This window comes from Ptychodera flava, chromosome 3 (assembly GCF_041260155.1).
Source record: "Ptychodera flava strain L36383 chromosome 3, AS_Pfla_20210202, whole genome shotgun sequence".
NCBI classification, from domain to species: Eukaryota; Metazoa; Hemichordata; class Enteropneusta; family Ptychoderidae; genus Ptychodera; species Ptychodera flava.
In genome coordinates, this window is record NC_091930.1 from 30,823,949 (window position 1) to 30,839,223 (window position 15,275).

At 37.3% G+C, this 15,275-nt stretch overlaps 2 protein-coding genes across 2 annotated transcripts in view; both read left to right on the forward strand.

The window, feature by feature from the left end:
* LOC139129829 (uncharacterized) overlaps window positions 1-15,275 on the forward strand; it is a 157,221-nt gene that overhangs the window by 58,637 nt on the left and 83,309 nt on the right. The gene's annotated exons all lie outside the window — the stretch shown is intronic.
* LOC139129826 (uncharacterized) lies at window positions 1,405-15,272 on the forward strand. The gene is made up of 4 exons (XM_070695507.1): window positions 1,405-1,601; window positions 9,438-9,538; window positions 10,107-10,316; window positions 14,153-15,272. Exons 2-4 carry the CDS (start codon window positions 9,528-9,530, stop codon window positions 15,270-15,272), a joined length of 1,341 nt encoding a protein of 446 aa, XP_070551608.1. The 5' UTR covers window positions 1,405-1,601; window positions 9,438-9,527.

The window sequence follows — 15,275 nt, forward strand, 5'->3', positions numbered from 1 at the left end:
CCTGAACATTTTTCGTTAGATCCTGAAAATAAAAATGTACGAAAAAAGGGATATATTTACTTTGATTGAACTTTGTGTATTCAGTATACAATTACTTTGGTCAATGCCAAGAGGCTATACGGCATATCTCGTCTGTATCTAATAGCAACCTCTTATTGCGATTGCTCATTGCACTATTGCAAAGAAGAAACAAGAAACATACAACAACATCCCACTTCACCTTCAGCCAAACTTGAAAAGGGCTTAAACAGCAAATTGGCATTGTAAACAACTTTATAAAACATTAAAGTGTCGCCATCTGTAACATGTCATAATATTTGTTACATTGTTTTGAGGTTAATATAAAATAGTTTCTAACAGAAATCTCTCAGACTAAGATTTTGAGTCTGAATAAATTCACCATATTCCTCCAATGGCTCTTACAAATGACATGTCACTTGAATTCAAAAAATCATCAGCTTCAGAAGTATGAAGACATTCAATCAATTTCTCGGAAGTGCCTTGCTCACACCCGACAATTTTCCCAAGATCATGTGCAATGGCGTAGTTATTATTATATTAATTAAATTATTAATTATATTAATTAAAGCCCAATCGACTGTCTGTAATTTCATAATTACCTGCAAAATCGCTTTTTGGAATAGTCCATCGGTCAATAGTGATGACAATACAAATTCTGCGCTGATCGACTCAGCACTTTAACCAAAAGCAGTCACTTTGTTCGGATCACCTCTAAAGACTATCGAGAAAGAATATTATGACGAAGCTTCACTCTATTTTACAAATCATTGGGCGAACGTTTTATTGTAGATTTTGAATGGAATATCTAAACACACAGCTTTACTGATTAAAACTGGCGATAACACGCAACAGTTTTCTTCTCTTTTGTGATAACCGTCGCTGTCGTCATCATTTTTATATACCCTAACATCATCGTCGTCATCATCATCATCATCATGAACAACAGCAACTTAACCCTCTTCAAAATTAGTTTCTTTATTTCCTACCAATCTAACTGAGGCCAAAAAATTGCTTTTTATTTGTTTCTGGTCAGTGCGCGCGTCACTTCAAAGTGTGCGCGTCGAGACTTTTTTTTGAATTTTCAAGGTCTCTTGAAGCAGTTCTCATTCGCCGTATGGTGTTGTGCTCCGAGGTCAAATGTTAACCACATCATAGGCCTTTCTACCCTGTTCCAGAACATGTACTTTTCCCAAAACCCATTGCACTTCAGGCAGGTTTTAATTAGCATGTATCGAGCAGGGGAGTTTGGGTAGTTTCTCCTAGAAGACATCCTATAACGGAGGTGCGTTCCAGAAACAAGCATGGACGACCTCCGTTTACATAGCATGTCATTCATAGCCTTGTAGATGCTATTCAAGTCATTAAAGTGTTATAACCCAGGGGTCAAAGATCCTGAAGCCCTTTGGTCTCGTCGACCATGGTCCAGAGGGACCGTGTGTCGATGTTTCTGTATCATCGACGCTGCATAAAACTGTTCGAGGATCTGTCTTGTGGTATCGTGAATTCTGGCGACCTATTTGTTTTGAACGACGAGCATCGTGACTGTTCAGTGGAAGCGAAAGTTGCCAAGGATATATGAGGTCAGTCCCAGTTGGCTCCAATGACAGCGCAAGTTGGAGACGTGTCAGAATTTGGAAAGTGTACATGACATTCGATCTGAGAGAGAGTTTTGATAAGACTGATGATGTAACCAAGACGCCAGTACAGAACGCAATTAAAGTGCTATGGGGTCAGCTTGAAAGTTTGAAATAGACATCGGAGAGAGAGAGGCGGGACAGACATATTGATGTGTAATAATCTATCAGTTGCTATAATAGGTCAATCTTCCAGGCTAGGGCACAGAATTGACAGACTTGAAGACCGGAGACATCTCTTTCATGTAGATACCTTGTGTTCTTGTTCACTGATTTCTAACGTTACCACGATCATACGTTTGAATTTAAACTAATATACAAATTTTTGGCAGCACTAGTGCGGTACTGCTTTGAGTTTATATACGCACGAAAGTGTGATACATCATCTGTCAGGCTCTTCCACTCACTGTTGTCTTGGGAACGTACAAACTCAAAAACAGACAGTCTTCCACTTGTTTATCCTCTATGGGAAAGGAGGGGTTGCGGGGTTGAATACACGTCACCGATCTGTATTTGGTGACGTTGCATTCGCCCTTCTATGAAACTTTGGGCTTGCGTAGTGAGATTCTCAGTTCACCAACCCCTTGAACACATTCATAGTTCACTTGACATCAACATCCTTATGAGAAAACCCAGCTGACTTATTTATACCCGGGATTTAACGATCAGAATTCTAGATCTGATTTCAACCAGCGGATCGACCTCCGCATTGTAAAGATTCGCCGCCAGATATGCCACAAACCGATTGAAAAGCATGCTGTGGGTTGGGGAGTAAAGTTGTGAACAAGTCGTGACCTCTGACCCATATTATACGAAAGGAGACCAAGCCGCCAGGTCACGTCATACACTTTAAACTATTGTCGATGAGGCTAAAATCGTATGGAAAACTTTAATGTCAGTTTAGGGAGATTGTGTTGAAATATCGTTTCTGACGCCTATTGTACTACACAACAAAGAATCTACAGCAAAACACATGACCAATGCAAAACCAGACAACATTACTCTTTAGTTCTTCTGACATCGTTTAAGTGTGCGCAACAGATCTTTAGCTGTGAATAGGCTATTCAATTTCTCAAGGCCACTTGGCTTCTCATGCAGAATTTAAAGTGGGGAATTGTTTGACTGCGGGCCATTTGGTGTTCCATCTCGTTTCAATTACTTGACCCAAAATGGCCCAGCGCCAAACAGACAGCCATTATAACGCTGATGTTTACTGGTAAGAGAGCGTTTACGTATTGTGGGAGGACTTAGTTGAAATGTGTCGATTAATTTACTTTGATTTTTAAGATGAAAAAGTGGGCTGAATGAATGTTATATGGAATATATTAAATGTATTTACGTCTGTAATACAGTTGGGCAGCTTTCAGTCTAATTGCCCAGACTCTACGGTGGATTTTCCATGATCTGATGATGAAATTGTTCTTCTTTGCGTTCAGTAATTTGAGTGAAGTGTCGATTTTTGTATGAAGTAATAAAGATACGAGATGCTCTGTGCCTATCGATTTGTTTTCTTCACCTACTTAAACGTTTTTATCACGAAGCCAAAACTTTTTTAATAGTATTTTAATGAACAATGTTGAGCCTTTTTGGTAATTTTATCACTTTTAGACGCAATTTACATCAGCCTTTCATTGATTTATACATGGAGTAATCTGTTCACACTTGTTTGTTTATTGTCTTTGTTTATAATTTTTTCTTTTGTTCATTTCAGTCTTGTTAGACGTGTGTTTTTTGTCATTTTTATCTTTTCTCGTTTCTGCTAGAAATAAGCCTGTAATTGGGGCAACCTGTTGGTTCACAAATAAATAAATGAATAAATAATACACAAAAAACAAGAAATAAATAAATAAATAATAAATAAATAAATAATAAATAAATAATTTAATAAATAAATAATAAATAAATAAATAAATAAATAAATAAATAAATAAATAAATAAATAAATAAAAAAAAATAAATAATAAATAAATGAATAAATAATACACACAAATGACAACGTTTCCCATGGGAGCCCCTACTTCCCAATAAATTGCGTATTCCAAGAAAAAGTTGGTAGATATCATATTCATAATCTTTGAACTTAAAAATCTACGGAGGCATGTTGTTAAAACTATGAAAATAGATCTACAACCAGTTAAAGCATATCCACTTTTACTTTGATATACAATTTGGAATCTGCTTTGTCCGTGCCATGTGTCCTCAACTGTTCTGTTGCTTTACCATGTTTTACTGTACAGCACTAGCGTCAGCAGTTTTTTTGCTACAAAACGGACACTTCGGTTTAATTTTTGACGCCTCAAGGTTTCAAAGACGACACGCTTGCCTTATATTCAGAAACTACAGGGTCATTTTGTTTTGATACATAGGCTGTGCTGAATGGCATGCTATCAGCGTCACAATTGCTAGAGGCTATGTCCCTGTGTACACCTATAAACTAAAAAAACAACATCAACAAAAAACAGGACAATGAAACAAGGTCAACCGGTGCCACTTTCTTTCAGAATGTTGTAAAGAGATAGCTCATCCTGATGGGTCAACGGTTATAACTAATGTTCATGGACACGATAAAATCTATTTGGATACAAACCCAACTTTATGAGGCGCGAAATGAAAAAAAATAATTACACAATCACACAACTCTCGTTACAACAGTTGACTGCAAAATGTTATATAGAAACTCGTTATGGAGACAGCTGGGACTCGGAAAATTTTAAATATATACATCCTCGTTTACGAAATAAAATAGTGACTTCAAAATGTTCATATGATGTTGGTTGTCAACTGGATTTACATACAAATCGTGGAGCTCAAACTGCTGCATACGCAGTCACTAACCTGCGTGTTTTTTTCTACAGTACCAAGAGTACTTTCTTTTTGGGTAATCCCAAACTAACCAGTACACTAAGTGAAACTAACACAATCGGAACTTATTTTGAATAATTGGATTGCTTTTATTTTTATGTTACACATTTGGTTTTGTGAGTTATTTGCGATATTGCAACATTCAGCCATTTGGCGACTATCATTTTTGAGAAATTTGCAAAATATGAAAATCCGATTATCACAAATTAGTTCCAATCGTGTTAACTGTGCTACATCAAAATAGTCAAAAACTAACCCCTAAACTAAGTAAAACTATGCTTCATCAAAAAACGTCACGCCGAACAGTTGTTAATTTCTAAATTTGCTTAGTCAGTGTGGTAGAGTAAACATACTCCCTGCATCTGTTCAAAAAGCGTTTTTGTCTTCAAGTATAATGCTTGGGGTTTTAGTCTTTTGTTCTCTTCAGAGTAATTTGTTTGATAGTAAAAATGCAATTTAAGGCAGAATGAGGTTTATTGTTATGTGACTTATAATTGAGAAAACAAAATAAGAAAGTTTAGTAGGTTATACAGTACTGGTTTTTGAAAAGACAATATACTGCAGACCTTTCTGCATTATTTTCTCTGTCGGTAGATTGAAAGAGGAAGAGTTTGGGATGATATGTATAGCTCAGAATATGATAAAAGACAGTGATATCATCAATATTGACAGTATTGTGTTCTAAGACGCAATTTTATTATACTAATGATGTACATGTCACTAAACCCACCTTGTCTAGAAATGGTTCCTTGTGAAATTTTGACGGTTTTTGGTCTGGTTTATAGTGTGTTGCTACATTATTTTTACTTTTTTTTACTAAAGAAAAAAATAAATGTTGTTTTGGTTACAATAAAATTGTGCAAACTGTGTGTTCTTACGTTTTTGCATGTATATTGGATGAAATTTGCAAACTTGAATAATCAAAGTCTTTGTTTTGCAAAATGATTGTAATGTTAGTGTTCTCTGTGATTTGAAAGAAGCTTGTATTGGGTTCATGAAAATGGTGTTAAAGACATTTTCTTGGAATCATAATTTGTAGACAACAGAATCTAATATACATTTAGACATAGTTTAGTAATGGGATGTGATAAATTCTTTAGAATATCGTCAGAAAGAGAAGGAAATATGTGAAAACCATTGCAAATTTAGAATACTGGTGGCGATTTTGAATATTTAATGTGGTCACGTGACCAGTATTTGAATATTTGGCACAAGTGTTTCATTGTTATTCATTTTATACATACTTACCATCGGAAATATCTAATAATATAAGTTGCTGGATGTTATGTTACATTATGCCTTGACTGATCTAACCCTCTATAGAGGGACTGTGACTGATCACTGACTGATCAAACCCTTATACAGGGCTTTTGTTTACATTACATTTAGCAGGCCAAAACTATACAAAATGTCAGTGTTTTTTCATAATTTTTGTCACAATATTATATCAGTTTATACTGATGTGATAGAGAGCAATAGTTTAGTTTTGAAAATGATAAATTAATGAGGAATTTCTATGAAACTAAAGTAATATGTTGAAAAAATACAATATTTTATATATTGGCGGCCGTTTTGAATATTTAATGAGGTCACATGATCATGATTTGCATTTTTGGGACAAGTATTTTATGGCGATTTCAAAATTATATTGGTAAGGGGGGGACAGTCTTTGCTAATTTAAGAAGTCAGACGTCATACTAGATGGTATTTCTAAATGTCAACTCAACCCCAGGCCCTTGGCGTGCAAAGGGTTAACGGCATGAATGTTAGCAGGGTTGACAAACACAGGTTCAACTTAGTGAATCGCGGCTTTTCTCACTTCTCCTTAAGCATTTACTTCTTGCTTGGCCCCTAAACTAGTTTGATCATGTCAACGGAATGTATGAATTTTCAGCTTGGTTAGACGTGATATCTTTCTACTGTTTTTAGTATTTCTTGTACTTGTATGATCATAATTTATTGTCAAAGCTTTTCTTTCTTTGGATATCAGAATATCACAAGGAACGTTTTACTCTTTATTTTATTTTCTATTGCACCTAGGTTCAATGTAGAACTCTTAACTTTCAAGTTTGCTTAGTACTTTTTGGCAACATCATTATTTTGTCAAGCCAAAAGAGTCAATTGTTAATCGAGACTGACATGATGATTCCATTTCCCTGTGTAAAATACTTTGCATTTCTTCACTTAACTCTTTCATTTGATGTATCATTAATTTTCTGATTATGAGATTCTCCTGTTAAACGGCTATATGTATTCCTTTTCCCTGAATTATCATATACCCATGCCCGTGTCGCTTCATCTTTGCGACGTTTACCGTAAAATATCAGCCTTGATGTTTTATGGTAAACATCGAAATATACAAGCATGGGTCTAATATTTCACTTGCTTTTATATAGTGCTGGTGTCCCTGATTATTTTAAGGTCCATTATTTGCAGTCCGATGGCGCATTGTGGCCATACTCTTCACATCATTGGACGCTTTCGACATTTGAAATTAAGTACTAGATATACCATGTACGGAACAAGAATACTGTTTATTTCTATTTTTTTTCAATTTAAGCTAATATACAAATTTGTCTAATTTGTCAGCCCTGCGGTACTGCTTTAAGTTCTACGGCGCACGATAGAGTGCTGGAAAGAGTGCTGGGTCATCTGTCAGGCTCTTCTACTTACTGTTGTCTGTCGGAGAGTGCACATTCAAAAACAAACAGTCGTCCGCTCGTTTCTCCTCTATGGTAGAAGGGTTTGCTGGGTTGAAAACACGTCACCGATCTGTGTTTGGTAGCGTTGTATTCGCCCTTCTACGAAACTTTGGGCTTGCGTAGTCAGATTCTCAGTTCACCAACCTGTGTCTCGGAATACGGTATTCCCTTGAACACATTCATAGTTCACTTGACATCAACATCCTTATGAGAAAACCCAACTGACTTATTTATACCGATCAGAATTCTAGATCTGATTTCGACCAGCGAATCGGTCTCCGCATTGTAAAGACTTGCCGCGCCAGATATGTCGCCAACAAAGAATCTACAGCGAAACACATGACCAGTGCAAAACCAAACAACATTACTCTTTAGTTCTTCTGACACGGTGTTCGCAACAGATCTTTAGCTGTGTATAGGCTATTCAAAGCTGTGAATAGGCTATTAAATTTCTCAAGGCCACTTCTTGCTCATGCAGCATTTAAACCGGCGGGCTGTTTGACACGGGGTCATTTCGTGTTACTTGACCCGAAGTGGCCCAGCGCCAATACAATACGTAAACACTCTCTTACCAGTAAACATCAGCGCTGATGTTTACTGGTAAGAGAGTGTTTACGTATTGTGGGAGGACTTGGTTGAAATTTGTCGAATAATTTGCAGAATACATGTGGATAAACGTATCCAGAGAGTATCACTGCGTCATATAAACAGCGTTCCTTAGAATCCATGATAGTTTGTCACAACCTTTGTATCTTGTATTGCTGCTTTGATCTATTATCTGTCAATAAAGCTACAAACTGTGATAATCAGTAGTTTACTAAAGAACTTCATAACAGAGTTGTTGAGCACTGAGACAGCCAAGCGTGCATGCTTATCAGAAGTTAGTGTGACAATCAGTCTCTAATAAAACTATCGTTTTGAATTTGAAACGTCTGCTTACTCCTCACTTGGTAACCTAGAATTGAATGAAAAGTTAATGTGCTCAATTGCAGAGTGATTTGGTTGGTGCATGAATCATATGAGTAAAAAATATGCCATATTAAATGTCGAAGATGGCAAATTTTGCTGGCTAGCACATGTAAGGACAATAGAGAACCGCGAAACCAGGGATACGAACAACTGCTCCTAACTCAAAATGACGTAATGTAAATATGGAGCCAAGGGTGTTCCCCTAACTCGGTCTGCTTGTAGGCATGGAATAAGTCATGAATTCGTAATCCACGTTGTGACACATTGCACTAAAATGACGATTACGGCATTGACATCTACATTCAATTCGATGGAACACTCTAGGGCAACGTGAACGATATGTGTAGTACCATAATCTGTCGACGATACTATGTGACGTCAGAGTTAGTCTGGCATTGTATGACTTGACCCAATTGACCGTTTCAGGTCGCCTGTCTGTTCACCCTTTATTAGGACGGGTACTAAGATGCATAGTAATTTGAACACCTGAATAGAGTTTGCAATGCGCACGTAGATAAGTACCCCCAGATTGGAGCCGTTCCAATTCGTAAAGCCATAAATATAGGAGCCAGTGCCTAATACAAATCGCTTTAAAAGCCTGACTGCTTATGACTGCAAGGGGTTTATACAAATTTAAAGTTGGAAATACCTCATTAAATACCAAAAGCATCATAACAAGAGGCTTCTGATACTGCTCGAAAATATAAAAAAAAACAACGTTACCTGGTAACTCGTACAGTCCCAGTTCAAGTCATATATTGTGTATTTTGTATGATCATTGCCTACTAGGAACTGTGTATTGATAATAATTTTCACAAAACAAATTAGTTCTTTTCTGAAATAAGCAGACATCATGACAGCATATTTAATGGACCAAGACATGTTTTTTTATTACTTGGTCTTCAGAGTTAATTGCGGACGAACGACACTGGTCATGGTGACATATTCCAGATGTCTCTCGATACTTTGCTAGTGCGCTCTTTGATTGCTGCATAGACATTGGCTGTGGATCATTAAATACTCATTAGCATAATTTTGATTAAACTGACCTATACATAATTATATAGTGTGTGATGTGAATCGCAAGGCATTCGTTATGTTGTCACATTTTAACATAAAAAAATATCAATTTACAGACTTTCACTGAAAATGAAACTGTTGATCATAATTTTGATTAAACTTACCTATACATAATTATATAGTGTGATGTGCATTTGAATATGTTACAGCCCTTCGTTTTCATTTTCAGTTCAGCCCGAAAGCGAATCCTTGAAATGAATGGTCTTTCGATGTCTTGTTATGCTTACATTATCAATGATATGGTGGCGGCGGCGGTTGAATGGTTTCGAGGTAAAGGAGGGGAATAAAGAAGAAATGTAAGGGAGGGAAGATGAACTATGACAAGGAGAAGTCATAATGCATTGTCAATTGCTTCATAATATTGTCGTATTCCGGTCTAAACTTTAATGTCAGATTCACTGTATCAATGTGTATTCCGATAACCAAAACATTTTGTGTCAAACCCTTCTGATTTGAATATGTTACAAGCGAAATTGGACTGCCAGGATTTTAGGTTACCAGGACTACGGAACCCATGAAATTGTTCAAACTTCAGTGAACTGAAGTGATTATGTCAAACGCATAGTAAAAGTGTCTTCTCAACATAAGCTTACATACAATGAGACAAGAGGAGGACTTAGTGACATATATGTTTTGCAGCTCCTATTATCAGTGACCTACATTCTACAGATTCAACATTCAATAGATCTCCTTTCTCTACAAATAATTTTACACTTCGGGTACGCATGACCATTTAGTTGAAGCAATAGACCCGAAAGTTCACAATTTACATAGACCTTTGTCACGTGATCTGCAGCTCTGAGCAGTTAGGCGTTGCCTTAATATGCGTTTCTCTTAGACATTTTAGGGTAATCGTTGATCAGAATTACATCATTCTACAGCACCTCGGCTACATTGACGTTGAAATTGATTTGGTCACATCCCAAGTCGGCATGGCAAGCTCTGACGTAAGACCGAGTACTTCAGACGGCAGACGGGGTGTACTTGCTGAACAGTCGAGTGGTAATGGCGGCCAAAGTGGCAGTGCAACGGCACCGAAAACCAAAAGGTAAGCTCTATAGACGCCCATTTGTAAGCTGATAGGGCAATACAATATGTTTTAATGTGATGAACGTTGTCCTTGTGCACTGAGAAATTTCATATTGCAGCATAAATTTCCATCGCACGAGTATGGGTTTTACATATTGCACGAAACACTTAAGAGTTGTACTACGTAAAAATAGCAACATGGCATTGCATACTCACGGCTCTAACTTCGGTTACACTAGTGCCCTCTACGTTTTGTTGAAAACAGAAAGTAGGTGTTATCTGACCCAGATTTTCAACTTCCCATCACTGCATTCTAATATACTGTTCTGTACAGACATAATAACATCAAATACCAAGTCATACATTACGTGTTCATTTTGCGTTCACTTTGCTTGTGATCGTCTTTTACAATTGATAACAAATGTCAGCTCTAAAACGCAAATATTACATATGTACCAATCGGTAAGCAGCGAAATTTTCACAGACAGAGTTAATATAGTTCCTCTTTTTTGCACTTTCTCAAAAACTGTGAAACTTTTCAAAGTATTTTAGCTTTTGGTTGAGCTAATTATCACTGCTTTTAAATATTTTACTAATTGCTTGCTTTCGGCAAAATAGTTTAAATGTTTTGCCAACTGCAAAGTAATTTGAAAACAGGTAACGTGCCATTAACTAATATTTACAAAGAAAGCCATGGTTAAGAAATTATACCACGTAAATTTATGCGATATAGTTATTAACCGGTACTACTTTCTATGACAAATATTGTCGCCCGCTCCTGAACAACAATAAATATTGAAGCGGATAGCGGATTGTATATCTGTGGAGGAAAATAATTATTACGATTAGCAGACCTGTATTTATTTCGACTATTTGAAATCAGAATTGTATTATAGAAGTGAAACTGATATCTTGGCACGGACGGAACAAAACACTGACTACGATTGAAGCAGTACAGGCGAAATATGCGATAAGTAAGTAATACGATCAGAAAGATTTGCTGCGGTCTCGACCGAAGAAGTGAAAGCTCTCGTCAGGTTGCGAAGTTATTGTTTTCAATAACTGGCGTCGGACAATAACAACGAAAAATCGTAGATTCGAGAATATTTCCATCAGCAGTCGAGCTTGCCCCAGGACATCAAATGGGCGTATCATCTTTCGAGATTTATTACGTCAGGGTTCGGAAACATGGTGACGAAGAGTATGAGCTAGATTTGGTATCCAGTTAAATAGCATAAATCAGTCGCCTTTGGAGATCAACAGTGGCAAATGAGTAACATATTGAATGGGATTGATAACAAATTGAACCCGCGACCGATCACATCGACAAGCGATAGTGCAATACCAGTGTCGGCAATTAACGCAAAAACAAATGTCTTTGGCCATTCAGACAATGCAGCGATCAGTACTTCGCAATCCTGTCAATGCTGTAGCCAGTAAGTTTAAAACCAGTTACCCTGGCTGTTCTCCAATACTCAAATCACCGAAGGTATCTTCAACTTCACATTCAACATCACCGCCAAAGGAATAAAAAAACTCTTAACAGCGTCTTCCTTCGCCAAATGTCCGTGCACCACCGTGTTTCATTCACCGTAGTTGAAAGCCGTACTCGGACTCGAAAGAAAGAAAGAGAAAAAAGAAATTGTTCATCGGAATCGCCGCTTCTACTTTGTCCGATTCGTTTTTTCTTGTTTGTTTTTTTTTGATATCGGCAAATTCATACTATATAACTTCACTCAAATCATAAACTTTGTGTAAAGTGTGTCGGGACAGCGGTAAAGAGGCCAAGACATGGGGGCAAAAAACATTTGAAAAAACTCAGATGCTAGGTTCTAGCAGGAAGATATTGAAGGACAATACTGAATTGTTGGATTTCAGTACTTTGCTGTGCATATTCAGTTTTATTCTGAGAGCATGTTGAAATACTCAGAATATGTTTTGCAACCACCTACTGTAATTCCATATGTTGTTGAGAAATATAGTGTCGAATTCAATTACCAGTATCAGTAAATCTTGTCTGATATATTTCTGGTCAGCCTAAAAGGGGAAAAGATTATTTTGCCTTGTCTGCATCCCGGCAAAAAAGTCCAAGGGACCGCAGTTACTTTTGGCCTAAAAAAATGAAAATAAGAACTTCGCCAGCCGCTCCTGAACTTTTGTCAAAAAAATCCGATGAACAACTGAAGGTTTTTTCCTCTCGCGTAATCTGATTTCGCGCTCAATTTTGAAATTTTAATCTTTCGACTTTGTATTACAGTTGATCTTCCTACTCTAAATACCAATGTTGTTCACATGTATTAAAACTATTTAAGATTTCTGTCCTGAAACGTTTTTGGTTGTGTCTGATGGAATTACAGTGATAGAGTGAACTCAAGCATCAAAATATTTCAATGTGAATAGCAAAACGTTTCCCTTAGCCAATCGGTGAGCTCACAGCTGATGAAAAGGTCATTCACAGCACATCAATGCCAACCATATAGAAGCTGTCATTATGCAACCTGGCTGTATTGCGAGTAGCCGTTTCTTTCAACTACAATTGACAAAATTGGGGAATATATGTAATAATATACATTTTATCCGTTGTAATATTTCATACCCTTTCGACCTCAGAAACCTTTGGAGCTTAATGTGCAACGTTTGAACAGTTACAACGATGATAACCCGCGCATGCCTCTTGGATCGTTCTTTGTGCTAAAGTGGACCAGATGTGAATTTAATATGCTCACGTGGTTTACAACAGGCTCGTTACATAGCAGTACGCTTCACAGAACAATAAGATATCTGTCAGATTATTATATGAAGCAGGTTTCATCAACTTAGCACAGAACTTTTGGAGTTAAATCGCTAAAATTATAAAACCCCATTTAATATGCAAATGAGCTGTTTAATAACTTGACACTGCTCAATGCTTCCGTTGGACAATTATATATTTATCAGTTCAACATATGTACCACCTTTCATCATAAAAGCCTAAGGCGACTTCAGAGTTAAAAGTTCATGAATTTTCAAGACATTAGCAATTTTCATTTTTTGATAAATGTAATCAGTTATTAAATAATAATCTTCCTTTTAAGTTAGGTGCATTGAAGGAATGGAGTGACACATTTCATTGCTTTATATTGTTCGAATATATGAAGACGCCTATGTTTCTTTTTCCTTACTCATGAAAACCACAAGACGTAGAGGGGCAATGAGCCTTGTGATCTAGCCGCTTTTGACTTACCACAGCGTCATAAGGATATACGTAATGTGCCACAAATTCTTGTGACCTAATAGGTGTTCTTGCATTTTTGTAAAATTTAGGAAAAACGCCATTTCCAGTTGACATTGATGATCAGATAGATACACCAGTTCGTGAATTCAAGTGATTTAATTGATTGTGAGCTTATGCCAATATCACCATCGATGCATTGAGCAAAGCCAAAAATGAAATTGCCTTAAACTTGAACTTGAACCGTCCCCTTAAATGCATATGACAGTGTTTGCCGCTTTGATACTTCATATCCTTCCGACCTCAGTAACCTTTCGACCTTTAAGTGTATCATTTTAATAGTCACATATGTGATAATGCACGCCTGTAGGATAGCGAGATATGCTAGGGTGGACGATGTAATTAGACCCGTGTGGATTATCTCATTGTAATGTATCCAAGTTTAATGCTGGTAAAATAAGACTGTGAGGATGACAAATCTTATTAAAAGAAATCGAAAATAGACAATTTTAATTTCATAGTAGTTCTATTATAAATTTTGTACCCCTCGTAAGTAATTGTGATACATTTGAGCCGTTTGCCAAAGATGTTATTAATGTCAACTAAAACGATTGTCATGTAAGAGAGACACTTTCTGTTCATAGGAGTATGGTAACCAAGGCATTGATCGTATCTGATCGATGGGGACCAACAATCCGTGGAGGAGTCACCGATGGTCTTCATCTGGCTATCAGACTACTGCAGAATATGGGAATTTCCGTCCATTGTACCGCTCTACAAGCATCAGAAGAAGAGGAACTTGAAGCTAAAGAACTTGATGTCACCCTGGAACTTCCAACAAAGACTGGGACACTACAATTTAGAGAGCCACACCGCGACTGGTTGCTGCACCATAATGAATACTATCCGCATCTAGAGGAGTTGGCAAACGTCAAATTCGTGTTTGGCTTCAGCGCGTTCACATCGGAAGCTGCCTTTAAAATCCTGAATAAGGTGTTTCCAAAGGCGTCTTGTTATCTGATCAATCTCTTTGATAAAGATGACATAACGCCTTTGATTGTTGGCTGTAGTAAAGTGGAATTGGAATTTCGAAAGCGAATCATGTCAGATGAGTTCAAAAAGGCCAAGTGTTCATTTTCCATCGGAGAACGTGTATTCGCAGAGTACAGAGGGGTTTATCATGAAACCAATCAGCAACTTCTTTCTCCGATGATAAACGAAGAATACTTAGCGCCCTCTAGATCAGATAAGCTACCGTTACTAGAACGCGAACCATTTAAAATTATATCAGTTGTCCAGGAATACGAGTTCGAGGATCTCAAAAAGCTTGATGTTGTCATTCGTGCGGTAAACAAAGCTGCCGAATATACTTATGATTTGCAAAAACCTCCTCTAGTGTGGAAAATCATCGGAATACCAAAATGGAAAGAGGAAGAGATAGTGGAGAAGCTGACACGCAGCTCAAGGTTGCAGATCACGCCTAAATTCGTGATAAACACTGATGAACTTAACCGCCAATTGCTGTCTTCTAATCTGGTTCTTATACCGCCATCTGCCACAAATTACGGGAACCTCACCCTGGCGGCCATGTGCGCAGAAATACCTGTAGTCTACCCTCGAGGTTCTCACAGCGATGATATCATCTGTAAGCACATGGATTTACTCGAAGCGGGAGAGTGTGCAATAGACATGGATGGTGACCCGGAAGAATTGACCAAACGAATAATGTCAGTCGCACAGAAAAACCCGACAGCATTGCAATGAGCA